Source organism: Hydra viridissima, unplaced genomic scaffold (genome assembly GCF_058129835.1).
Source record: "Hydra viridissima isolate aposymbiotic clone 2 unplaced genomic scaffold, HvirCarnegie_v1 scaffold_3, whole genome shotgun sequence".
NCBI classification, from domain to species: Eukaryota; Metazoa; Cnidaria; class Hydrozoa; order Anthoathecata; family Hydridae; genus Hydra; species Hydra viridissima.
This window is the reverse complement of record NW_028324302.1, coordinates 17,840,368-17,867,615: the sequence shown is the minus strand read 5'-3', so window position 1 is coordinate 17,867,615 and position 27,248 is coordinate 17,840,368. Positions and strand designations below refer to the sequence as shown.

Here is a 27,248-nt window from a genome sequence, read left to right as displayed (position 1 = left end):
CGTCTCATTGGTTATTTAAATGATAATATATAAATCATAAATGATGACATATAAATCATAAATGATTTACGTTATTTTAACTGCCAATGGTTTGAATTTGCTGTTAGATGCCCACTGATTTTTTTCCTTTTTTTCAAAGTTCGGTATATTAGCTTTATTTTGTGTCTTTACATAAGCACTCGCAAGAAATTTCCTAGGGGGTACAAGCTAATTCACCGTTGCTATGGAACTTTTGCTAGGGGCATAAATTAGTTTATTTTTGCAAAAAAATTACTGAAATAAGCTTCAAATAAAGGAGGGGAGGCGGAGGTGTTCTCAATTTAATTGGTAACTTATTTAGCGATATAACTAATAGTATATTGTTTCTTAATTTGTTGGTAAACCAAATGTTTCTTAATAACTGCTTCTTAACATTTTTCCCGAAATGACTGTTTTTCGAGAAGAAATGAAAAAGATTTACTTGTCACATAGAGGATATGTTTTTCTTTAGTGATACTATGAAATCTTGATATAACGAAGCGTGGTAGAAAATGAAATATGATCTGTTATATGATCAACAAAAAAATTTCTTAAAAAATTCTTTTATATTGATATTCTACTGCATGTAGATATTAATACGTCTTATTAAATTTACTTGTCAATAATATACTTAGGTTATTTACTCTGCAGAAATTGATTCAGAAACGTTAAAAATGATGTGGATTCGGCCTTAGACTTACAAGATGTGTCTAAAACTGAGCGTACTTAATTAGAAAGATCTTTGGTAATCTTTTCTTTAGTTCGTTTGACTCTCAAAATTTTAAAAACCTTATCTTTCACAACACGTGCTTCATCCACAAAGTCCGTCTATCTCATAGTGGTGGTACACAAAATCCAGAATGGTTTAAATATGTGAAAAGGGCCTACAAAAGTTACTACTTCTCTTTACCTAATAAAATGCTAGGTAATAGGGCGGCATTAAAATTAAACTTCAAAATTATTATTGTCTTAAAGAACATTAAAACTGTTTAAAATGACGTAAAAGTCTTAATAACACAACACAAAATGATAAATCTTTTGATTATTCTTTTGTAAAGGCGCCGAATACAAAACATTGCAAAATAATCGAATAAATTAAAAATGCTTATATAATTTAAAAATGCTTATATAATGCACCTTGCATCTTGTATGTGTGGAAAATTCAATAAAAATATATGCTTTATGAAGTAGACCGGCACAGAGTGCTTGCCTAAACTGCTAATACAATTTATTTTTTCTAAAAACAGAAATGTTAGTTTTCTAGCCCCGAATGTTTCTTTGATGATGTTGCTAAGTTCAATCGCCCAAATCTTGTGTAATTTGTAATGTAATGTGTAAGTTAATAACCTCATACTGCTTTACTAATGTGCTCTGCAGAATCCGTTTCCCGTAAAAAAAATACCCTTAGAAATTTTTAAAAAGAAAATTTGAAAAGGTTTTAAAAAATATGTTATAATACAAATGACATAATGTAAATAAATTTGCTTATTTGTAACCTCATTTGCCTGATAACAAACTTTACTGGTTGTTCAACTTAAGTTGAAAAATCATGTTAGATATAAGTGTAAAAAGCTATGCAATCATCAAAATTTATCAAAAAAACAAAGTCCTTTCAAAAATGCTGTCTAGTTAAAGTGTCAATTACAGCGTCATGATCAATAAGAATCGGATTTGATTTCAGAAAGATAGTTTATCCTTGAGAATGCCATTTAGTAATGCTTAAAAATGAATATTTAGACCTCCAAAGCGGTTTCTGTTAACGTGAACCTATCACCTCAGCTACCTCTCCCTCCCCTTAAATCTTTTAATGATGTCACAAGTAAGCTTTTCTTAATCTATTTAAAAGTTTCAAAAAGGAAGCTAAACCTTGAATATGTTTTTTTCTGAAAGAAAGTTTTAAAGAAAAGTTTAAAAGGTTCACCAATTGAACTCAATAATTCAACTAAATAATCCATTTATTAAGTTATAAAGTATTTCAGATAAGTTGTTGAGTTCTTAACATTATTCGATTTACGATTCGACTTACGATTCGGTTTTTATGCAATAATAAGGTAGGTGGTATCTAAAAGATTTTAACTTTTTTTATATGACAGATACCAGTTTTTAAAAGTTACCTAGAGGTAAAATGGTTCTCCTTCATTTTGGTGCAATCAAACTGGTATATCAAACAATTTTAACATTTTTTCAAATGACAGATATCAATTTTAAAAATTTCCCTTAAGGTAAAATGGTTCTCCTTCATTTTGGCGCAATCACTATGGTAAATTAAGATCATTAAATTTGCTAAGTTTTTGGATGACTTGAATAGTTTTATAATGGTTGTCGAAAAAAGAATAGCGCGTTTTTATTTTTTATGTACTCAACTTTAGTGGTATCGGTTAATTTCAAGAAATTTCACTTTCATTAATGCAAACAGTTTCTGTTATTCTTAGACCTATGAAATAATCCATTTGTCCAACACGCACAACTTTTTGACACTTATTCTAATCGTTTCACTGTAAGCTTCAATTCGTCAATTAACGTTTTCTTCAATCACTCTTTAGCCCAGTTTGTTTGGTAAACAAGTTCGTCCCAAATAAAGTCATCTAAATTGTTAAGGTCCCGAGAGTTTGGTAGCAAATAGTTTTTGATTAAAGTCGGAAAATTTTCCGTACTTTTTTTTTTTTTTTTTTTTTGAGAAAAGGAGATGGATGTGAGCACCGTCTCGATGACACCATCTCAACGTCTATATGTCACCGAATACTTGTAGCATTTAAAGTGTTTTACAATCCAGATCTATTTAAACATACGGTGAATGGAATTATTTAAAGTTAAAAGCTCTCCAACTAATGTTCTGAAGGACACATTTTTCTTCCGTTTTAAAATGTGTTTTCAATTTATGAATGTTCGTTTTTGTACATGCAGTCCGTGGTTGGTCAAATGAGTAGCAAGTAAAGTAAAAAATTTATATATTTAAAAGAAAAGTAAAAAGTTTATATCATTTCATAAAATAATATTTAAGAAATAAATGTCCATTAAAAGGGTTAAGCTCAGAGCTTGGTTTAATTTTTCGTTATGTTCAATTTTTACCACGATTGCTATTATATTGCATCTGTAACGCTCCTGGTCGTGTAATGCTCCTGCTCCTGTAATGCTCCTGCTCCCGTAACATCAATTTTGAAATACTATTTATTTGGAGCTTCCAGATTACTCATTATTGTTTTTTGCAATTCATTGTAAGCGGAATCTTCTGTTAATATATAGGATAGAAAATCTTAGTTCTCATCTTAATTTTCTTCACTCTGATTGCAATCTTAAATAATGGCCTTTAAAAAACCTAAGCAAATTAATGAATTGAATGTTGATTAGGACAATTTTAGTTACTTTGTTGAACTGCTTTAAAAGTTCAATCCAAAAGAAGTTCTTAGAACAAATTAAGTTGTTTTTCATTTTCATCTTCGATGATCATTCATCTTAGATGATGAACATTAAATGACGTTTTGTTAATTTAATATTGAATGATGGCTTGGGTTGCATCTTAATTTTTTTTTTGCAAAATACCCCTACACCAGAGTTTTATTCGCAGAGATTCTAGCTTGTGGTTAGTATTTTAAAAATCAAATGTAAAAAACCATCAGTAAAAATTTTTAAAGATATTAATTTGTCAAAAATAAATCTGAAGAATCGCGATCATTTTTTATATTTTGAATCTTTATAATGAAATCAGGTAACATCAGGTATAAATTAGCATTTAGTTTGCTTAACAAACTTATAAATTATCATTTACTTCGCGTAACAAACATAAAGAAAACAATACGCGAAACGAATGATAAAACATAATATATTGCATCTTCTTAGCAACAGATCTGGTGGTCTTATACAGTGTAATGACCACCAGGTTCAACTTTTCCCTGCCTCTTATTTTTTTTCATATTTAAATAAATACTGGTTAGATATGTTATTTTTTTATAATGGACGAATCTAACGTAGCATAAAAACTAATTTTTTTACTCTCCATACTCTTTTTATATTTTTTACCCTATTTACCCCTTTTATAACTACATCTATATTAAACATTTGGATCTTATCTAAGCAAAAAGTGGCAAATTTCAAATCGCTGACCCTTTGCTTATACTATTACAACTTGTTTTAAAAGCACTGTGAATAGTTTTTCCAGTCAACGATTCCTGAGAACAACTAAATTTCACCAAATGGATAAAAATGAAAGACAACTATTAGGAGATTAAGTTAAGTTTAAGAGTGTTTTTTTCAAATTTTAAAAGTAAGCAAAAATTTTAGATTTAAGTATGATCTTAGCATTTTAAATTATAACTTAGCAATTAATCTTGAAAATTTAGCATGATTTATTTAGTAAATTTGAACGAAAAGTTAATTTTTTTTAATAAAAAGTGACTAGTTTTGAGCCTTCAAAAGATCATTTGCAGCTGTTAAAACATGCGAATACTGGTTTAGACAATTTAAAAATGGTGATTTTGATCTAAATGATAAAAAGTGCCCTGGTCAGCCAAAAAAGTTTGAAGATCTGGAATTGCAAGAACTATTGAACGAATTCCAGCTCAATCTCTAAAACAGTTATCCGACGCGTTAGGAGTCACTGAAGCTGCACTTAGTAAGCGTTTACATTTAATGGGAAAGATCCAAAAAGAAGGTAAATGGATGCCATAAGCATTAAAAGAAAGAGATTTTAGAAAGAAGATTGGTATTGAGTGAAATGATTGGTAATTGAGTTGTTACAGTTAATGAAAAATGGATCTATTTTGACATTCCTATGCAAAAAAAAAATCGTAGTTTGACCCTGGTCAAGCATTAACATCTACACCAAAGCAAAATATTCATAGCAAAAATTTTCAAACGTAAATTTTCAGCAAAATGCGTAAAAGAAACTCTTGAAGAATTAAGGTAGGATGTTTTACCCCACCCGCCATATTCACCAGACATTGCTCCATCAGATTATCATTTGTTTCGGTCAATGCAGCATTCACTTGGAGAGCTGCATTTTAATTGCTTTGAAGCAGTCAAAAATTGGTTTGAATGCTAGAAAGCTCAAAAGCAGAAAAATTTTTTTAAGAAGGAATTCATGTTGCGAAAACGGTGGGAGAAGGTTGTTGCAAACGATGGAAATTTCTTTGATTAAATACATTTTTTATTATCAAGAAACAAATATATTTTTTATGATAATAGAAAACCCTCAAAATTAAGCCTCCTTCATCTCTGGATTTAAATGTATTTTTGCATACTGCTGTAGGTCAGAAAATTATATTTTGGACTCTTCAATAACTGGAGAAACATTGATGCCTAATTCTTGTTCAAAGGTGCACTCTTTAACCTTTGAAAATTTTCTGAGACAATAAACTATAATTATCAAATTAGTTGGAAACGGTAACATATTTCTCTCTAAAACATCTATCTTTCTCAAATTATAATGGCATTGTTCCCATCAAAGCTTATCCCATGATAAGCTCGAAGTAAGATATAATATTCTTTGAGCCAATTTTTAAAAAGAGGCCGATGATCTAAAAGTAATCTACCAAGTAGTTCACAATCCTCATAAGAAGATGCAGTTCTGGAATAAAACTAGGAGTTTAATGTCATCTTCAGCATTTTTATCTAAAACGAGTAAAGGACAAATATTATTTTCAACAGATGAAATGAACCAATTATCAAAAGAACCTAATATTTTTGAATATTTACCGGAGATAATTCAAAAATGTTGGCATATTTGTCAAATGCAAATGTAGCATTATCCAGATTTAATCCATTCAAGATTTTTTGCAAATTTCTATTGTCTTTATAATCGTTTCAACAATAACAAGACAAAAACATCTTCAATAATAGCAAGAATAAAACATTTTTTAACTCCACTGTCAAAGTAAATCTTATTTTTATGGTTTTATCAAAGATCTTTAAAATTACTTTGAGAAATCCTTGACTGCCGTCAATTTACGAACAAGAGAGGATCCAATCCTTTTTCCATTAAAATACAAAGAATAAATTCAGAAGTATCATGGATTAATGATACATCTCTTGTTACAGTTTTATCATTCCAAATATAGCTATCTTGTTCTGTTTTACGTTTAGATTCAATTTCTTCTTGTAAAGATGTCATCATACTAATTATATTGTTCTCCACAGAATTAGATGGTCCAAGATTATTATGCAGACTTGATACCAATTTTTTTTGTTTTATTTTTGTCAATTCCAGTGAAGAAAGTATAACGATGGAAATGTTACGTGATAACAGTAGTGAATCCATTCGACAACGTCCTCAACAGTTTTTCTTGTCGAATGTGATAACTTGACGTATTTTAAGTAAGGATAAAAGCATACAAAACTTAACTCTGCCGACCTCCTTAATTGTTTTCGCTTTATTCTTTGGGCTCTTAAGAACCTTGAAGAAGACTCTGTTTTCTACTACACTTTTGATTAGCGATAAAGCACATTTCTGACTTAATAGGCAGGTTAATAAACAATATTGCAGAATTAAGACTGAAAATCAATCTGAGATGCTCAAGAGCTATCATTACATCCAGAAAACCAACGGTTTCGTGAGATTTATAGACTAGTGGAATTATCGGTCCATATTTCTTTGAAAAGGGGGCCTTCCATAACGTCAATAGTCCCCAATATTGAACCATGTTAAAAAACCATTTGCTGCCTAAAATTAAAGCTTGTGAACTAGACGACATTTTGATCCAACAATATGGCGCTATTTGTCACACTGGCAGTGAACCATGGTCGGTGAATTTGCAATCCAGATTTTGTGATATCACACCTCCAGTCTTTTTCTTTTTGGGCTATATAAAGTCCAAAATCTACGTGGATAAACCGGCTACGATTGAGGAGTTGGAAGCCAGAATTATTCGTTTGCCAATTACCACTGGAAATGCTGGAATGCATTATCAAAAATTGGAAATTTAGAATGAAACATGGGAGCCGCAGTTACGGCCAACACTTAGAAGAAATAATATTTAAAGATAAAGGTTAAAAATAGTTCATTTAAATGATAAAAAAGACTTTCCAATAAAATTTATTGAAATTTTTTTATTGCTGAAAATGTAACTCTAAATGAACATATCTATAATTTAGCTATAACTTCACTCTGTAAATTTTTCTTGAAAAAGATCAGTAAATGTTCTAACCTACCTTATATCAGTGGTGTATGGACTTAAGGTCTTTAGGGCTGCAAAAAGAGAAATTTTTCAATAATTATCATTAAATTTTTCCCCGTAAATACTATTTCTCGTTTTGATACTTTTTTCAAATTTGCATCATGTCAAATGTAAAACAAATGTTAATGCATCAATTTCAACAAACTCAAAATAAATGACGTAAAGTATCTTAAGATGAGTAAAAGGTACAATTACCGGCACCTTAAGAAATCATTCAGGTTTAAATCAGTATATTTTATTTCAATTCTAATCAATCAAAAATGCTGTTATCTTTTGAATTTTCTTAGTGCAAATATAAATTTATTTCACGTGATCTTCGGAATGTTGAAAAAAATAGAATTACCGTTCTAGTGTCAGAAAATATTTTAGTTGGAAGAAAAGTATCAAGTTGTAACAACATATATTAGAACTTATGAAACTTTCAAACGTTATTATATTTGGGAAATTGATAGCTTGTTAATATTAAATCTGTCTGAACTTATATAACAGAAGTTTCTGGAAAAGCTTGGGCGCAAGCATCAATGCCAGTATCTGGCATAAATCCATTTCAACCATATTTATTAAAGGATGAAGATTTTACTAACCGTTTCAACATGAAGCACTCAACATAAATTTAGCTTCATTAGATATAAAAGCAAAATGTGAACTCAGAGATAATACAAACATTTCCATAAAAGAAAGTTTACAACCTTATCCTATTGCAAAAGTGCTCGCAAAAAGCCATCTTCTTACATTCTAACTAATATTTTAACCGAGGAGGAAAAAATCAACAACTTCAGCAAAAGTTAAAAAACTATTACCTCTCTAAAAAAACAGAAAGATTGTAAGAATAAACTGAGAAAAAAATTTTAAAATCATAAAGTGCTTAACACTAATAATATCAATATATCAATAAAGAAGCAAGTATCATTGAAAGAAGCAAATATCATTGAAAGAAGAAACAATATTAATGAAGATTGTTTAAATGTTTATGGAGAAAACAAATCAATTAGTGATTTTTGGGGAATGAGTTGAGACAATGATCTTTTACCTTTGTAGAAGTGGTTGAGCACATACAAGTATGAGCAAGTAATGCAACTATAAAGAGTTGCAACGATAATGCAGCTCAATATATTTTAAATCAACGTAATCAAACTTCTTAATTGAGGCTTTCGTATAAAATTGCTATAATTATTTTAACTAAAATTATTTATTTTTGTAGTTTGAAAAATCTCAGTATACTGATTTTCTTGTGTTTAAACCTTTATACATGACCCTTGCAATGTAAAAATATTTTTTACTGGTCTTCAGCCCAAGAATATATTTAAAGGAAAAAAATGCTTTCAAACATGTAAAAGTGTCAAAATGTGTTTAAGAAAAGCAAGGCCAAGTTAGAAAATTTTTCATGATTTATTTTTGGTTGCTTTTTATAAATTGACAAAACAATCATTCAATGTTAGAACGCTTTCAAAATTATAATTGCTGGGCATAATTCCACTTTTTATTCAATACATGAAAAAAATTTACGACTGGTCTATCAACTGCACTGAATGGACCATTAAACATTTTGGTACGGGTGAATTTATCGTATTTTCTAATAATTTTCTATTTGATCAGTTTCACAGCTTTTTAAGAGTATTACTTAACATATTATTTTGTCTTCTGAAATTATATATCAGCCGCAGTTTTTCACATAAATATTTGGATACTTTTTAAAATACTTTATAGCAATTTATAAATTTTTGAATTATATTCATCTTTTGGAAATGAACACAGAGTTTATGACTCAAGTAAAAAAATTTTTGAATTGATATTTAGATAAAAATGAACACAATACTGACAGAATTATTCAAAACCATGACGGGAGTTGGTAAGAAAAAGACAATATGTTCTAAAGACCAGCTATATTTAACTAACAGTTACCTCCACTTTTAAAATGTACAACAATTTTCTTTTTTATATTTTGTTTAGCCTTGATAAATTTTTACTCTGCAAATGGCCAGTCTGCCGAAGGATTTTCTACATCAACAATACAGTTTTCCACGTTTTCGAGCAGAGTCGTTAGCTCTGATTATCTTGAAGGTATGATCACTTTTCAAGTTATTTTTTTCTGACTAATTTTTCAAAGTCAGAAAATTCAATTTCAGTTGAAAGAAATTCCTTTGATTAACGCTTACGTCAACTTAGTCAGGGTGGGGGGCTACATCTTCAATTTAAATTAAAAATTGTATTTGATTTTGGAAATATTTTTATTTCAATATCTTTTTTTTTTTTAAGATTTCTGCGCAAGTGGTCTTGATGATTGTAGCGAAAAGTCTATCTGCTCTAATACAAACATGATAATTAACAAAAAGTTCATTTATAACTGTATTTGTCCTCCTGGTTACGTTGGTGACGGCCACGGAACTGATGGCTGCATAGGTATGTAGAGCCAGTTTCTTAAAAACATTAGCCTAACTTTTCTTTATCTTAAATTTTCCAATTAAATGTGTGCAATTGAAAATTTTCCAATTAAAAGGTACTTACGATAAATGTTGTTTATCATTTGCTAAATTGGGGTTAACCAACAAATCCGTACTTTTGAGCCTATGGGACAGTAGAGAAAGGAATAATCTCAACCCCAAGATGCAGTTTCTAAAATTACCCAGAGAGAAAGGAATAATTTTGACCCCACGAAGCAGTTTTTACAAGAACCCAGTGTCTTTAAAAAAAGTTTAAAAGAAATCCGACAGAATTGTGTCGAGAATTACCCAATAACGCCGATAAGATCGGGTTATTGAAATTTTTTATAAATGACCCGACGCAATCTTTTGGGTAATGTAAATTATTAGTACCCAAAACTTATTGAATCTATTGGTACCCGAACTCGATTAGCCGTTAAAAAATACTACCTGAACGGTTCTGCTGTTGAGTATTCTATTGAAAAAGTTCAACTTTGTTCAAAAATAGATATTTCTAAAAAAATTACCTAGAGAGGAAAATAATTGCAATAATCCCAATTTCACTTGGCATTTTGGCACTTAAACAAAATTTAACATATTTTTTCATGCTATTTGTGAAATTTGATTGGAAAAATTACTCAGATTGGTTGTTGCGAAAACTTCTAAAGTTAGCCAAAACCAGCAAAAGCAATCGTAAAACATCAATGTGTGTTTTCAAAATTGTTTTTGTTAGCCAGTCAAGTGCTTAGTCATCACAGAGTCAAAGGTGATGCTAATACTGAAAATTAAGAAGAAAGTGAACGTGAAAAAGATATTCTCAACACTATCTTCTGATCCAGATCCGCTTTCTCATGAAAGCGGATCCAGATCCGCTTTCTCATGAAAGCGAAGGCGAAAAAGTTGCAAAAAATCAAGAAACAATAAGAGGCTTTTAAAGTTTTGTTCAAAATTAAGTTTAATTATCTAGCCTAATTTTTATTCAATTTATCATCTTAGATGGCCGCCCAAAACTGAAGCGTTTCCGTACTCAAGGAAGTGAGAAAGGAGGTGCACGACACCAACTGTCGGGGAATTTTTTCAATTTATAGAAATCTTTTAACAATTTTCGGAACCTGAACAGTAATGAAGCCAAAAACCAAACGGTACTGGTTTTTGGGTATTAAAAAATTAAATGCCCAAACGGGTACCCGATAATTTATCGTTTTTAGTTCCTCAACTGTTTTTGCTGGTTAAAACGTTCGGTCATTATTTTGGGTGCTCGGGCTATAGGGTATATTAAACGGATTTGGGGCTCGAAAAAATTTTTCAAGTAACCATTCGGCGGCCGACTGGGACCTGATGACATTCCCTATTTCGGATCGATCACTCTCAATAATCGTAAACGTCGTTCTCCAGGATTTTTAAATCATAACGATAATTTTTTAAAAAATATTTAATAGCCTGTATTCATTCAAAATTTTACTTTATAAATATAACACAAAGGTATATTTTTTTATATAAAAATGTTTATACAACTCAAAAAATTCATAAGCAAAAAGGGCTGTGACCAAAAAGAGTTAAAAGCATAACTTTAAATGCAATAAATGCAGTTTGTTAATAGTATAATAAAAAGTAACAATAAAAATGAAAATTTTCATTTTTTATCCGAAAGTATTTGAATTGCTACCATCTAAATCTGTACCTTTAAGCATGATATAGTTTGACTTAAAATCTGGATCAAAATTAGATCATAGAGAAAAGTAATGCTTTACAATATAAAATACCAATCAAAATGTGTAACGATGGGGGGGGGGGGGGGGGGGGGGAGGAATACGATGTTCCATTAATATTTGAAAAGATTCTTATCAAATCATTTAATTATACTGTTTCCCTCCTGCTCCATGTATTAAAGTTTGTTTAGAAGTAGTGAAGTAGGGTTGTCCAGGAAATTACTTTGATAAGATTATGAGAACCTTTTTTAAACGCAATGAAACAACAAACACAAATTAAAAATTTGCTTCGGCCATTTTGAAAATAATTTTAGTTGAATGGTTATTTTAAAAAAAAATTGTTTTAATGTTTTTTGCATAAATGATGTAACCATAAAATGACGTAGTATGGTAAAGATGTTTTAGTTACCTAAATCTTAAAAGTTTAAAATTTAAACTAAATTAAAACAAAAATTTACCCTGGAGGTTTCAGAAGAACACAGTGAGCACAGTGAAGAAGAAAAATTTGAGACCTTTTCTGTCCAGAAGTTGCCTCACTCAGAGTATAGTTTTGATTAGCTTTACAACAAAATTTCAAATTGAGGAGTCAAAAAATCTTTTGTGATACTTTAGTTATTTCAATATTTTTCTATTTATTTTTTTAATGGTAAATAACCAAAGAACATTTTTTAGAAACTTGTTCCCACAAAAAATGTGCACATTATTGCAATACAACGTCATATGAGTGTTACTGCCGTCCTGGGTATGAGATTTCTGGAGAAGATTGCGTGGACAATAACGAATGTAATCTTCTGAATTCCTGTGCACCTCAAGCAATATGTTTAAATTCAATAGGTTCTTATACTTGTAAATGCCCAGAAGGCTTCATTGGGAATCCGTACTCACTCTGCTTGGGTAACTTTCAATTTTATTTCTTTGTTTAATTTTATTATTTAATCAAGTATTTTTTTCACGACTTTTGTTGGAGTTTTCAATGCAATAATAATTGAAAGTTAAATATGTTTTGAAAAGTTTTTTTTTTTTTTCACTCAAGTTGAGATAACTGCTTGCTGTAAGTAGGATATAATGATTTATGCGGGTTATAACAGCTAGACAATAAACTAATTTGAAATTTTGTAACCATCAACAATCTGATTCTCATACAACAACTGGTTCGGCTTACAAAAGACCGCAAAATAATTGAGAAGTAAAAATGTTGTCAATCAACGATTTGATGTTCAGTGGCGTGCAAAAGTTTATAAACAGCTAAATTTTTCAAGTTTTTTGTCACAACTTTTTGGCTTTTCATTGAAAATGAATGAAAGTTAACAACTGTTTCTCTAATATGACTACTTATTATAATTTACTGTTTATAAACTTATGCACGCTACTATAACTAGGAAACAAGTAACCAAACGGAAATGGAAATGGAAATAATCCGATATTTAAAAAGTTTAAATTTCCCAAGATTTTTCTCAAGGTAATTAAACCTTTGTGATCTACAAGAACATAACGATGTTGAATGGAAATATTTACAAGAACATAACAATGTTGAATGGAAATATTTACAAGAACATAACGATGTTGAATGGAAATATTTACAAGAACATAACGATGCTGAATGGAAATATTTACAAGAACATAACAATGTTGAATGGAAATATTAACTAGGCCAAAGATTTTAATTGTTTTCTAATTTGAAATTTTTTTAAAATATTTAGAATTCATCACTAATAACTTTAGTAGATGAACAGATCACAAGAATGAAAAGGTAAATTTAAGCAATAACAGAAAGAAGAGGTAGAATGGCTTCTGACTATTCGCATCATTCATTGTTGGATAATCGAAGCAGTTGTATGTTTCAATTTCAAATTGATCGTCGATTTTCCTTCTTCAAGCAAAAATTGCTCTTTAGCTACTTTAAAGATCATTCTTTGAAAAGAATTGTCATAATTAGGGGCTCCTTTCTACTGACTTTAGGAAACAAATTCTTTTTTAGGTTTTGAAAAAATTTAAAAAACGAGTTCAAGAAATTCTGCATAGGTATGAATTCCAATACCAAAATTTAGAAATTTGACGTTTTAATTTTTAACATTTCATTGAGTACCTAAAGGGAAAGAATAGTAAAGCAAAATTTTCTTTTTTACTTTAGATGTAGAAAAATGAAAAAAAATCTAAGAAACTATGACATAACGTATTCAGTGATTTTCTTTAAATTACCCCCTTGTTAACTATTTCATCTTTTTTTTTTTTTTTTTTTTAGATGAATCAAAACAAGAACCCCCTGGTAAATTTTTGCATAAAGTTTCCTGAATTTAATTTGTATGTTGAGTCTTGCATAAGCAAGATTATATTTATTTAAGAAATTTCTAACATAACACCTGCAAAAATATATCCTATTCTAGAAACATTCAATGAATCGTGATATTTTAAGGAATGAGATTTATTCCAGGTATAAAGCGAGTGGAAAGTTCTGTTACTGTAAGCAATCCTTTTGTGAATGAAAGACAAATAGACTCAGAACAAGTTTCAGAATTGAGCAATACTTCATCAACGTTTTATAATTATTTTGTAAAGCAGATGGAAAGTGTGGTAAGATTCTAGGCTTATTTTTTCTAATTATTGTAACACAAGAGTAGTTAACAAATTTATAAACTTCACAAAGATTTGCAATAAAGTTTAAGATCAAGTAAATGTCTTGAAGGCTAACTTCGACCATTTCCTGATATAGTTTCTTTTCGGCAGTACAAATTTTAAAAATTTTTATTTTTTTATTTTTAAGCTAAAATAAAAATTTTAGATAAAAAACAATAATAATAAAAACACACAAAAAAATAATTACAAAATAAATAATTATAACTAATCTTCTCTTATTTGTCTTGTAATTATGTATTATTAGAAAGTCAGGTTCACAAAAATATTTTAGTTTTCTGAACTTCAAATTCATCAGTTCAAAATTTTTAAAAAATATGAGCATTTTTATTATTAAATATCTAATTCTGGACTAGTTCCTGTCTTGCAAGTTTACTAGGTAAATAATTAGCGGTTAATCAATTTTAAAAAAAAAATTGTTAATTGGCTAACTTCTAAACGATTAATCAATTAATATTGCCGTTTTAAAAATTTAAAAAACTTTTCGTTTTTTGACAACAAACAGGGATTTTATTTACTTTTAACAGGTTTCCCATAGAAATGTAAACAAATAATACATTTTCATTGCGGCAATTTTGAGATGACATTTTATTTGTATAAAATGTCATCTCAAAAAAAGTTCAGTACAACTTAAATTCCATTCCATTAGATTTAAGTTTCTTGTATTATTTAGAGCACAAACATAAGTTTGCCAACAAAAAGTTATTTCAAAAAAGGCAAAAATTGTACAGCTAAGTACTGCTGCTTACTTTAATAAAGTGAGTAATAAAACTGAAGAGGTCTTAGTTGTTTAACAGCTGTAGATTGTACCCTTAAAATCTCTGGCGATCGACATACTGTAAAAGCAATTGTTATGAACTATGCAAACTAAATGAAAACAAAAATTGGTCAAGTTCTTCCGCAAAAAAAGTTAAACGGAGAAAGATTTTCAATTTTTCTTGATGAGGTGGAGTTAGAAGAGATTTATATTTCAATGTACATTATTCAGACAAATGTCGCTATGTTTAGATAAATGTCGCCATGTTCAGACAAATGTCGCTATATTCAGACAAATGTCGCTATGATCAGACAAATGTCGCTATGTTCAGATAAATGTCGCAATGGTCTTAGAATAATTAGAAGAAATGATTAAAACTTTAATATTCTTGGTTTTTTCAGTGGCCTACAGTGGAAGTGTTCGGTGGTGAATGTCTTGTAGCGGCCGCACTAAACTTCGTGTGTTTTCCTCTAATATTTACGTGTCTTATCTTTTTTAGCAGGCGATCTGCGTTAGGTTCGGTTTTTAACTTTAATGCTCTCCTTTTCACTAAACATTACTCTCCCTCCTTTCAAATTATCCCTGCTGAAAATGAAGCATGCATGTCTCTGTCTAGCATTGGTTTGAACACCTAACTTCCAATTAAGTTAGTGATTTAAAAGCGTCTTACTGACCTGTTTTCATTTTTTGTGTAATTATTGTATAATGACGCGGTTTTTTTTTGAAAACTAAAGTTCTCTCAAATCGGTTGCCAAGGTGTCTATCATAGTTATAACTGATTAAAATTATTTTTCAAAGCAAATCAAATCATTAAAAAAAAAGGGTTGTCAAGCTTCACACCGACTCCACACAATTCATGACTCATATAAATTATGCGTAATTAACTACTCAGGAACAAAAAATATATTTTTATATTTCACTAATCGACTAATAAATTTATTTCAAGACAGTTTAATTCAGAAATTTTAAATAATTATATAATTTATAATATAATATATATAATATAATAAACACCTTAGTGTCTAATTATTTTTTAATATGTTCTTTTAATATGCTTTAGTTATTGAAAGGCTTCCAAAGTTTTGAAAAATCTGCTTTGACAATCAAAGTTTTAAATATAAGGTGAGTTTATTTTTAAATGGGCAAATAAAAAATGTCTAAAAAAAAAAAAACAACTACATTTTGTATTTTATGTTCCAGAAAGAATACTGCACTAAGGTCGTTGATGTTATTATAAATAACTTCGGGGCCACTTTGAGTGGCCCCGAAGTTACTTATAATAACATCAACGACCTTAGTGCAGTTATAAAGTTATAATTTACATCAAACCAAATACTGAAGATGGATGGACTACGATTTATTAAAATCTAATGAATAATACTAAATGTTAGCATTAGTATAATATTTGTGTAATATGTAATCAAATCTGAATTTTGTTAAATGAATAGGGAATAGTAAGTTTGATGACCGAAGTTTTATGTCCGATAATTCAACCAACTTCGTACCGAAGTTTAACCAATATTCGGTATTCGTTCATAGTCGTTATTCTTTCATAGTCGGTATTCGTTCATATTCGATTAGCGAAGTTAAACAAACTTCGCAGGTGCTTAAATACACCACAGTTGATTTGTGGTTTTAAAATCCCTGAATAATATAAATTTGACGCAGCTCTCTGCAATAATTCATAAATCCTAGTTGGCTTTGCCTAGTTAAGGATTCATCAAAAAAATGACCAGTATACCCCATTCACACTAACAACACCGAGTTTTAATAACACTCGCTTTTAAAACGGTGTTCAGTTTAAACCTTTTTAAACTATTATCCTTATTACACCAGGGGCCAATGCTATAAACAATTCGAAGTTTTTTTCGAGAAAAAAAATCTTTCGTAAAAACGCAATTTTTCACGTACGAAAAAAAGTTCGTAATCTCGAGGAATTTATCGCTGTTTGTATTTTTTTCGGCCATTGCTATAAAGCATAAAACGTATACGTCACTAAAGTTCACGAATTTTTTTTATCCGTTTACGTCATTGATAACAAAAATTTTTTTTTTTATTTTTATTAAGTAGGCCTACTTAACAAATTTTATTAGTTATAAAGTAGGCTGTGCTGTCTATTCTATTTTTATAAATATTTTTACATTCTATTATTTGGTGTTTAAAAAACTGTGTAAAATTAAAATAGGAACATGGATTTAATTTTTTCGGATGAAGACTTAGATTTCGAAGTTGCAGAAAATGAGCTTCGCCACCGATTGCCTCGAGAGGTTGGTGTTTAAAACATTACTTAAAATTAATAAATTTTGATGTTTTTTTTTAATGATTTTTTATCGAACAAAATCAGAAATCATACTAAATAGGCGCAGAAATTATATTTTTGTTTTGTTTTTCAATTTCATTTTAGTTTAATGGTCGCTTTTTTAACGAAGATGTTTCTGACAACGTTTTTCGAGAACAGTATCGAGTACCAAGAGCTGTATTAGATTTTTTAGAAACTAGGCTTAAAGATGATTTGCAACATTATACTAAGCGAAATAAAAGCATTTCAGTACGTTTCCAGATAATGGTATTTCTTCATTTTATTGGCACAAATGTTTTTTTTCATGTTCTCAGAGACTGTCATGGAATCTCTACCAACACAATTTATCGTATTATACACAGTGTAGGAGAAGCTATTTTCAATGTTAGTGTATTAAGTTAATAAAACTATTGAAAGTTTTACGTTGTCATATAAAGTTGCTTATTATTTTTATTTTAGTGTGAAAATTAAAAACTAAGTTTAGTAAAGAGAAAAATTGTTATCTTATAAGATTAGATTCGACAAGAGATCATAAAATGGCCGAATGATTGCTCCACTCTTCCACAAAAGTTTATGGAAATCGGAGGTTTTCCGTGCGTATGTGGTGTTCTGGATGGGTCTCATATACTCCTTTCTAACCCTCCTCAAGCAGATGAAGATTCTCTAATCAATCGCCATCATGTCCATAGCATAAATGCAATGGCAGTATGTGGACCCGACACGTCCATATTTTATGCATCGACCAACAGTCCAGGAAGGTGGCATGATGCACATGTAAGCCTGTCACTAAGTTATATTTTACAATTGTTAGTTCACTAATGCTGGGTATTCAACTAGTACGTGACATTCTTCGGTATGTTCATATTGAACATACTATTTGAACTATTATGATTGCTAATTAAAATGTAACTTAGACTAACTAATATAATGTATTATAATGTAACTTACAGTAAATTTAAATATTGTGATTTTACTACTATTAGGTTCTAAGAAATTGTAACCTATGGAACAAGTTTGAAATTGGAGAGCTTCCATTTAATGGAGCTGTAATTTTGGCTGACTCTGCGTACCCATGTCGAGAATGGTTAATTCCACCTTTTCCTGGTGATCCAGACGGAGCTCAAAAACGTTTCAACAAAGCACAGAGAAAAACTAGAAACATAATTGAGCGATGTTTTGGCATTGTCAAAAACAGGTTTTATGCTTTGAAAACTGGAATTCGTTTGCATAAGGTCGAAGATGCCTCTAAGCTTATCATGTGTGGATTTGTTATCCATAACTTTTGTATTCAACATGAAGACAACGGTAATGACTTTGAAGAACGCGAAGAAGAACAAGCTGATGAAAATCTAGCTCAAGAAAATCAGAATGATGGAGCTTTGAATAGACGATTACAGCTACTTAACTACTTTACTTAAAAGTATTGTTTAAAAATTCATATACAATTTGCTCTAGAGCATAGGATCTATCAAAATAGTTTGGACATGGATCATAGATTTGTGCCTAAATTAGTTGAATTAAAATTGGAAAAAAATTCACACAATGACTTTTTAATAAATGCAAGAAATTTTTATAAAATATTAGACCATAAAAATATATGTTTATATCTGTTTTTATATAGTATGTGTATTTTGTTTTTTTATAGAACACGCTTAAAAAAAAATTAGGAGATTTGTTAGCTTTTGTTGTTAGGAGCAATTCTTATTAAGAGTATTTTAAAAAGGTAAAAAATGCTTAATAGCATAAAATTAAGATATGATCGTATTAATATTAAACTAGATTACAAAATAAATTTAAAATATGAAAGATATTGTTTTGTTTAAATTTTAAAATCAACCACTAGCCAATGCAATACCTTATATATAGTTATATATAGTTGTGATGCTTGTATCTATTTCACATCGCAACAGCATTGGTCTTAATGTTTGTGTGAAGTTTTACAGAACTTATTACTGTAAGGTAATGGTGATAAAAAAAATGAAATAACAAGAACAATTTCAGGTTGAAGTTATATTTTTATTGTTACTAAAAAATGTAATTGGTCATGGCTTTACAGTTAAATACCTTCAAGGTGAATGTTTAAATATAGTTATACAACATTTTTCGAAATTTAACATAAAATTATGATGTAGCTCTTCTCTTAATGCTCAAGAATTTCCTCCTAAAACAAAAAAAATTTGTTAATGATAAAGTTATACTAAATACAAGCTACAAGTTATACTAAATACAAAAAATTTGTTAATGATAAAGTCATACTAAATATTATTACAAATTAATTTTAAAATACCGTTTCTGTATTTACAAAATGTTGCTGGTTTGAAGGTTGCAATTTCTCATTCATTAGCTTTGTTGCTGTTGTGTAACATATTGTTAAAGCCTTTTCTTTTCGAATTTGCTGTTGTCTGAGAGCAACGTCCAATTTCAGAAGTTTTACTCTTAATTCTTGTTCTTTTTTTAATCTTTCTTTTTCTAACCGTAAAACACTTACTTTCAATTTTTTAAAACTTCCATCTACCAGGAGACTTTCTCTAGCTTGTTTTCTTTTTAATTTTTTTAATGCCCCCCTTGATGGTTTATTTTGAATTGAATCTAAAATTTAATTCTAGGAGTCAAAACAAGATCAGTTAACTAAAATAATAAGAAAGGTGGTTTAGATTCCTTTAAAAATAAGAAGTTTTTAATGGTTTTGGAAATACTAGTTGTGTAAAAATTAAGCACAAATTGATGTTGTCTGTTATATAATTATAAGTCTAAAACCTACAATTAACTAAATTAAACAACTGAGATTTAAAAAAAATTAATTTATAAATTGCATTACCTTGAAGTATCTGACAACTGTCACTAACAAGAGTGGTATTGTCTAAATTAGGGGAGGACATACAATCAAATCTTGCATCTAATATAAACAATCAATTAACTCTATAAACTATAGAAATAGAAATATATATATATATATATATATATATATATGTATTTTATAAAATACATATATATATATATATATATATGTATTTTATAACACAACTAGTCTTAACCAACAAAGAAAAATATACCAGACATAGACGAAATAAAAGAAGCTGTATCAGAAGATTGTTTCAAAGTAAAGTCTACTTCTTTACTTGATGAAGAAAGGGTGGCAGTGGGAGTGGAAAGTTGGTTGGGAGTGGATGACAATGCATCATCTGTTGTACAAAAAGAGATATTAAAATCAGGAACATCGATTCCAGATACATTTATTGACTTCCTGTCAATAATGTCTAAAACAACATTATCTAATTCTGTTAGTTGTCTCCCTGCAGCACCTTAAAAAAAAAAAATTATATATATATTTGTATATATAATATATATATACAAAAATATTTAATTATATATATATATATATATATATATATATATACATATACACACACACAGACATATATAAATATATATATATATAACAAAACTATACCTGTTTTTAGACTCTTAGCAAAATTTTGCATTGTAGCTCTTCGCAAATAATCCCACTCTCTACTACGTAGCTGGTTGATATCTTCAATTTTTGCCCCTAAACTATTTAAATGTGACATTATGTCTTCCCAAATTCTATTTCTATGCCTCATAGTAATAGATGGACCTAAAAGTAGATGAAATAAATAATCAATATATAGTATAATATAGTCTTATATAGTAAAATACTAAATATTCTATAATAATATATTATTTTATAATAGGAATCATACCTAAAAAAGCTTACCTATATATATATATATATATATATATATATATATATATATATATATATATATATATATATATATATATATATATATATATATATATATATATATATATATTTATATAATATAATGCAATTATACATATTTTTATTTAAATAGTTTGCTAATTAAAACATACCAAGCTTCCCAAGAAGAACCTCTTTGTTTTCTCTAATCTTTATTGCTAGTATCATTTTAAGTTCTTTAGACAGCATTTTATTTTGTTGTGTATTTGTGTATTATTTTGTTGTGTATTTGTGTATTATATGGCATATTTGTTGACTATTTATACTTTTCTTTAGTCAAACATTATGAAAAATTTGTTTAACCAAAATTACTATCGAAAACCTACATAAATAGGAAATGGAATGTTAAATACGTTTTAACGAACCACAACAAGGAACTGAATAATCGATTAAATGCATATTTTAAGTAATTAGTTTATTATGGAGTTACTAAAATCCTTTTCAGTTTTATCTATAAAATATCTACATAAAAACACAAACAAAGAATGTTCAATGATTTTGAAGCGCTAACGTTGTTCCAGCAATGGCCGCCAAAAATCACGAAGAAAATATCTAAAATTGAGATCAAAAATCTATCTGAAGTTTTTTTTCGAAAAAACGCATTTTTTATCTGAAAAGGCGATTCCCTAGTTCGTTTATAGCATTGGATTTAAAAACGAAGTTTTTATCTTAAAAACGGAATTTTTTGAATGTTTATAGCAATGGACTTTTTTTTTCTTCGCTTTTTACGGTAAAAACTTCGTGTTTTACGGAAAAAACTTCGTTTTTTATGTTTATAGCATTGGCCCCAGAATAAATCAGGTTTATTTTTATGAAACCGAATGAAACTTAAATGTGCTAACTCAAGTAAGTATTCTTTTATGTAATACTTCGGTCACGTCTACTTTGAAATATTTTTGAAAAATAAAGAAAAAAGGAAAATTTAGGAAATGAAGAGAAATCGATTTTCAAAGATGTCGAAGAAAAAGTTTTTGCTTAAACACAAGTCATACTTATAATACACATAAATATATGCTTAGTTGTATCATATATGACGTAAGAGAGATAAAAGGAGAGAATATTAATATAATACGTATATAAATAACTTCTTTCGATTTTATATATATGTATATATATAATTATTATCATATTATTACTATTATTATTATTATTATTATTATTATTATTATTATTATTATTATTATTATTATTATTATTATTACTATTATTATTATTATTATTATTATTATTATTATTATTATTATTATTATTATTATTATTATTATTATTATTATTATTATTATTATTATTATTATTATTATTATTATTATTATTATTATTATTATTATTATTATTATTATTATTATTATTATTATTATTATTATTATTATTATTATTATTATTATTATTATTATTATTATTATTATTATTACTATTATTATTACTATTATTACTATTAATCATCAATTTTTCATTACATCTTTTTTTTCATGGAGATTTATAAACTCTCTCGGCTTCCAAACAAAAGTTTACTAATAAAATAACCTCGCGATGTCTTATTTAGCTACCGTTTTTTAAACTCGTTTATTTGAAACAAGGTTTTTAAAAGCAGTGTGAACGGAAAAATGCGTCACTAGTTCAAAAAACACTATTAAAACAAATTTCTTGTGCCTTTTTATCACAATTTGTTTTTAAAAAAGAAAACCATTACCTTCGGTGACGTTTCAATCAATGACTTGATCGTGTTAGTTATAATTCTCAGTTGTTGACGAAGTTTTGCCTATATGAACCCGAAAGATTTAAATAAAGTTTTAAAGGAATTCTTCTAGGGAGCTCGGGCGGAGGAGGTTTAAATCTTGTTTCTTCTTTTTTTTTTACCTTAGGAGCATATTGAAAGTAAATGGTTAAAACTTCCACAGTGGAATGTTTAATTTTATATAAAGAGTTTAAAGTTTAATGTTATTTAAACTTTATTTCTTTGTTTTAAAATGTCTTCTTGATAACTAAATTTTTTCATGCCTTTTTTTGTTTCCGTTCAGGATTTTCGAAGCTTAACTAAAATTTTAATCCTAAGCTTTACTAGTCAATCATATAACATCCTGTAGTCGTCCTGTTGTCGTCCTGTAGTCGTCCTGTTGTTGTTGACCTCCTTTTTAGGATTTAGCATAAAATATCTATCTGAGACATAGATAAAGGGAATTTTATGCTTATTTAGTGAAGTAATTTTAAGTTTTTTCTTTTTTTTCTTTTTACAGCGTATCTGCATCCAATGGCACCCTTAAGGCTGCAAAGGTAAAATATTTGATAAGTTTTGGGAGCTCCTATACAGTTGATGATAATCAACTTGTAAATGGACTTACTCAATCTTTTCAATCTTCTAACTACACTTCAGAAAATGCAGATTTTAAAGTAAGCATTGAACCGCTGGAGGTAAAGGTTTTGCAAGGTCAGCATCTTATTTTTTCTTTTAAATAAAACTATGAATGTTTCTAAATTGTCAAACAAATTTTTAACTAATACCTTACTTTACTAAAAGATGTAGACGAATGTTTGCTTCAAATTGATCAATGTAACGATAAAGCAATATGTATCAACACTTTAAACAGCTACACATGTGAGTGTATAACCAATTACATAGGCGATGGGTTCACTTGCGCTTACTATATTTCAAGTAAGTGTCAATTTTTCTCGGTGTATCATAGGCGTATGTTTTAAATGGGTCTTATGTGGTGTTACATTTCTTACTAATTGTGTACTTTACACGAGGTTTTTTACTATATAAAATCTATCAACAGAAAAAAAGTTCCTTAGATTGTTAACACCAATCATAATTTTATTGGTTTCTAAACTGAGATTCACACTAAGTACATAATTACAAATTTTACATTCGCTTTTTGGGTGTTCACACACAAAAAAAAAAACTAAAGAAATATCTGGCCTCTTTTTCCACCCACTACCTTCACCACTACAATTCTCAATAACCTCACCAGATAAAGTTAATAGCAATAAAAGGGTCCTTTAAAGTCCTATAAAAATTTATTTTAAATCATTTAGGCAGAGGATCAATTGCTGTTCCCATTGTTGTTAGTGTCATGGTTTTCGTTGCTTTTGTATATTGTCTGTTATTCATACTTGCTCACAGAGTTCCTCATAAGAAGTAAGTAAAAGTTCTGAAACCATTTTTTAACTATTAGAAGAAAAAAAAAGGATAAAAAAATTTTTTTAATGGATTTGTTGTTCCAGGAATTACGAGCTTCTCCTTGGCCACCGTTTCCCCGAAAGTTAAGAGCATCTAGAATAATTTAGATAAGCATGTTTTGATAATTACAGATAACAATTGCTGGTTCTTTCCACGAAATAGCAACCGAGGAACATTTTCCTCATGAAGTCTTCCAGAGCTTTATTTGGATTCATCAAAAGCATATTTGACTTTTCGTGAGTTTCTTGCGTTGAATTAAAAAGTACAAAAAGAATTGCATAGCATTTACAGTAAATAATATATTAGCAACTGATTTGTAAAAAAAGTACCTCATCTTTTATTTTATTTTTTTACCTTTTGTTGACGTTGTTAGAGAAAAAAAAACCGTTTTTCTTGAAATCTTTTTTTTTTCAATAGCACTACTTAAAGTACCGTCGAATGGGATGGGGGGTGGGGGTGGGTATTATGGATATTGAGGTGAATTCGGACAAAACTTCGATTAAAATACAAATGTGCCGGTGACTTCTACACGCAGCGACTAAAAAAAGTTCAATGCTATGATGGAGGGATTATATGTTGGAACACGAACAAAGGGAAAACGAAGATGGTAAATCATGCTGAAATTATTACTAAACCAGCATATAAGTATGAACTAGAATAATCTTTAACTATAAAATATATGAACAAATGACCACGCAAAAAATGACCAAGAATGATCAAAAGTGACTATCACATTGTCTATAATGTTACTCTACGCTCGCAGAGGAATCTGTGTTAAATATGTAATTGATAACCAGATATGTGCACTGTACTGAACCTTATGCTATTAAATTAAAGGGGAAAATTCCACAATCCCACAATGCCACTGTCTTTGATTTCAACATTTTAGTGTTAAATCTTTCAACTTTTTAACTAAAAAAAAAACTTTATACTGAACATCTTACGAATGATAAAGTTTTGTTTAAAATCTGTTCTTATGAATTGTTTTTCTTAATAATCTTGTTAAAACAAAGATCTGGAACTCAGCCAAAAGATGATTGCTAATTTTATTTAGAAAGATGTTGGTGTATTTTTCCAATGAGGTGTTTTTCAGTTAAATATGCATATTTTATAGAAAAAAAAAACTTTTATTAAATCCTAAGCGATACACCCTTATCACTCCTCAATACGCCAAAGGAATTTAACAAATTCATCGTAAGATATAGTAGTTTTTTAAAACTTAGGCAACTCTATATTTGAAATTTATTATTCTAAAGTTACTTTTAAGGAAATAGTTTTTATTCCCTAGGGGATGCAGAGCTTACAACACGACAGTGCCGAACATCCACACTAGGTTGCAATATTTGTTATATTTGGGTCCAGAATTTTAGAAGTAAAGGTTTGCAGGACTTTTTGTTTTCTTCTCCATACCTTTCACATAAATTAAAAAGTCTTGAACTTTTACAAATAAACGTCCTTTGAAAAAAATAAAAACTACTTCAAAGCTCGAATTTAAGTTTTAAAAACCCCCAGTTTTTCATTGATCCAAAAAATACATTCATTTCAAGTTAAATTAAAATACTCCACAGGTCTTTATTGATTGCATCCATTTTACAGCGAAATTTACGTCATTAAAAGGTGCTATTTCTAAATATTCTCTCCTTTTACCCAGTCATCTACCCACACTTTACCACCTACTGCCAGCGAAGCAATCAGTTAGGGATTACCGGAGTAAAAAAAAAACACAAAAGCAATCTGATGTTAAGTAGTGGATAAAGAATCTTGACCATGATACTATTTTAATCAGGCATTAATCATTGTAAATTCAGTAAATTTAGATTAAATATCTGTGCTTTGGTATTTAATCAGAAAACAAATATTTATAATAAAAACAAGTATTTACAAATTAAACCAAATCTTGTTAATGAATTTGATTAGTTCAAAAAATAAAGAACTCTTAACGCAAACAAAGACCGATAATTGAAGTACAAAACTTTTTTTATTAAAAAAAAATTTTGTTTTAAACTCTTAAAATTGTTAAGAAAATTTTTTTTTTAATTTATATAGAACAAAGTCTTCAATTTTCCTGTAGATTAAACCTCAATAATTACAAACAATATTAGTAATTAAAAAGCATATAATATTGTTTTTTTTTTAATGAGAATTAATTCCTGAGTCAGGAATAAAATGAGTAAAAGTCAGCATATTATGAAAGAAGAATTAGTCGGAAAAAAAGCACTTATACTATTCAGCATTATTTGCTATAAGTTTTACGATAAATGCAACTATGATTTGAACCAAAATTAACAATTATTTGTTAATTTTTAAAAGATAACTAACAAAGTAATATTAGTCGTTTTCACTACTATTATTATCTATCGTTAAGTAACTGTCCCTAAAGAGCATTTCACCTCATGCAGCACCTTTATCTCGCTTTTGAGTAAAAGTGTTATACTCAAGAAGACCAATGATCAAGAGGTGAACACACACAATTTTCGGCACAATTTAAAAACCAAGATGAACGTGCAAAGTATCATTTTATAAAAACCAACTAAACGTGCATAATATCATTTCTCCAAAGGACAGACTAGGATTCTATCTGATTGATCCGAAACGAAGCTTTTCAAGAAAAAACTTAATAAAAAACAATTCGGATTCAATGTTGAACACATTCGTTAAACTTTTTGATAAAAAAAACTCCAAAAAATAATAGGAAGCGTCATTCTCTAAGCTGTGCCTAGATATTCTACTTTAATCATAGCACTCCATCATTAAATTTCGAGATTTATCATTTATCTTGAGATCACTTCTAAAACAAAGACTTTTTCGGTAAATTGTAGAAAAAGAAAAATTCGCAGCCTATTAAAGTTCTTCAAAACGCGATGATAATAAATATTAAAATGTTTAATAGTGCAGGATTAAAAAGAAGATGATTTTATTAAAGCCGCATAAGATAGCTATTTATCTCAGGTTCTTGTTATGCTCTAGAAACGAATTGTTAATTTATATCTCGTGTGGCTACTATTTTATTTGAATCTTTTATTCTGTATGTATGTTACGACATTATGGTTACTGAGTTATACCTTCTCTAAGCGTTAGTGGTGTTATTTAAACGTATGCGACATTTACTTGAAGTTGTAACCATCTTCAATGTAAGGATACCCATTTTAAATGTAAGATTTGCAGACTTGAGTTTTAAAACAGTTATTTTTAAATTCCAATCCTACTGGCAGACTCTCTCAAGAAAAAAAAAACCCATGTAAATTCCTCTCAAGAAAAAACCCCCATGTAAACCCTCTCACGG

At 28.8% G+C, this 27,248-nt stretch overlaps 2 protein-coding genes across 8 annotated transcripts; one reads left to right on the top strand and one right to left on the bottom strand.

Annotated features, from left to right (window-relative positions):
- Window positions 1–1,958: 1,958 nt before the first annotated feature.
- LOC145202455 (uncharacterized) lies at window positions 1,959–23,927 on the top strand. Its single transcript, XM_090082059.1, has 11 exons — window positions 1,959–2,069; window positions 8,985–9,036; window positions 9,138–9,248; window positions 9,444–9,587; window positions 11,989–12,210; window positions 13,559–13,582; window positions 13,730–13,887; window positions 15,765–15,826; window positions 23,022–23,212; window positions 23,303–23,437; window positions 23,821–23,927. The coding sequence occupies exons 2-11, from the start codon at window positions 8,991–8,993 to the stop codon at window positions 23,925–23,927; spliced, it is 1,200 nt and encodes a 399-aa protein (XP_089938185.1). The 5' UTR covers window positions 1,959–2,069; window positions 8,985–8,990.
- Window positions 18,999–21,358, bottom strand: LOC149891254 (uncharacterized). Of its 7 annotated transcripts, none has more exons than XM_090083057.1 (6): window positions 20,901–21,358; window positions 20,455–20,619; window positions 20,057–20,305; window positions 19,822–19,899; window positions 19,291–19,592; window positions 18,999–19,164 (listed from the first exon to the last, which is right to left on the bottom strand). In XM_090083057.1, exons 1-6 carry the CDS (start codon window positions 20,974–20,976, stop codon window positions 19,144–19,146), a joined length of 891 nt encoding a protein of 296 aa, XP_089939183.1. In that variant the 5' UTR covers window positions 20,977–21,358; the 3' UTR covers window positions 18,999–19,143. The 7 variants fall into 7 exon arrangements, 6 of the variants coding, with proteins under 6 accessions (XP_089939183.1, XP_089939184.1, XP_089939185.1 ...); XM_090083058.1 differs by having other exon boundaries at window positions 19,822–19,863; window positions 20,901–21,357; XM_090083059.1 differs by having other exon boundaries at window positions 20,123–20,305; window positions 20,901–21,357.
- Window positions 23,928–27,248: the final 3,321 nt, after the last annotated feature.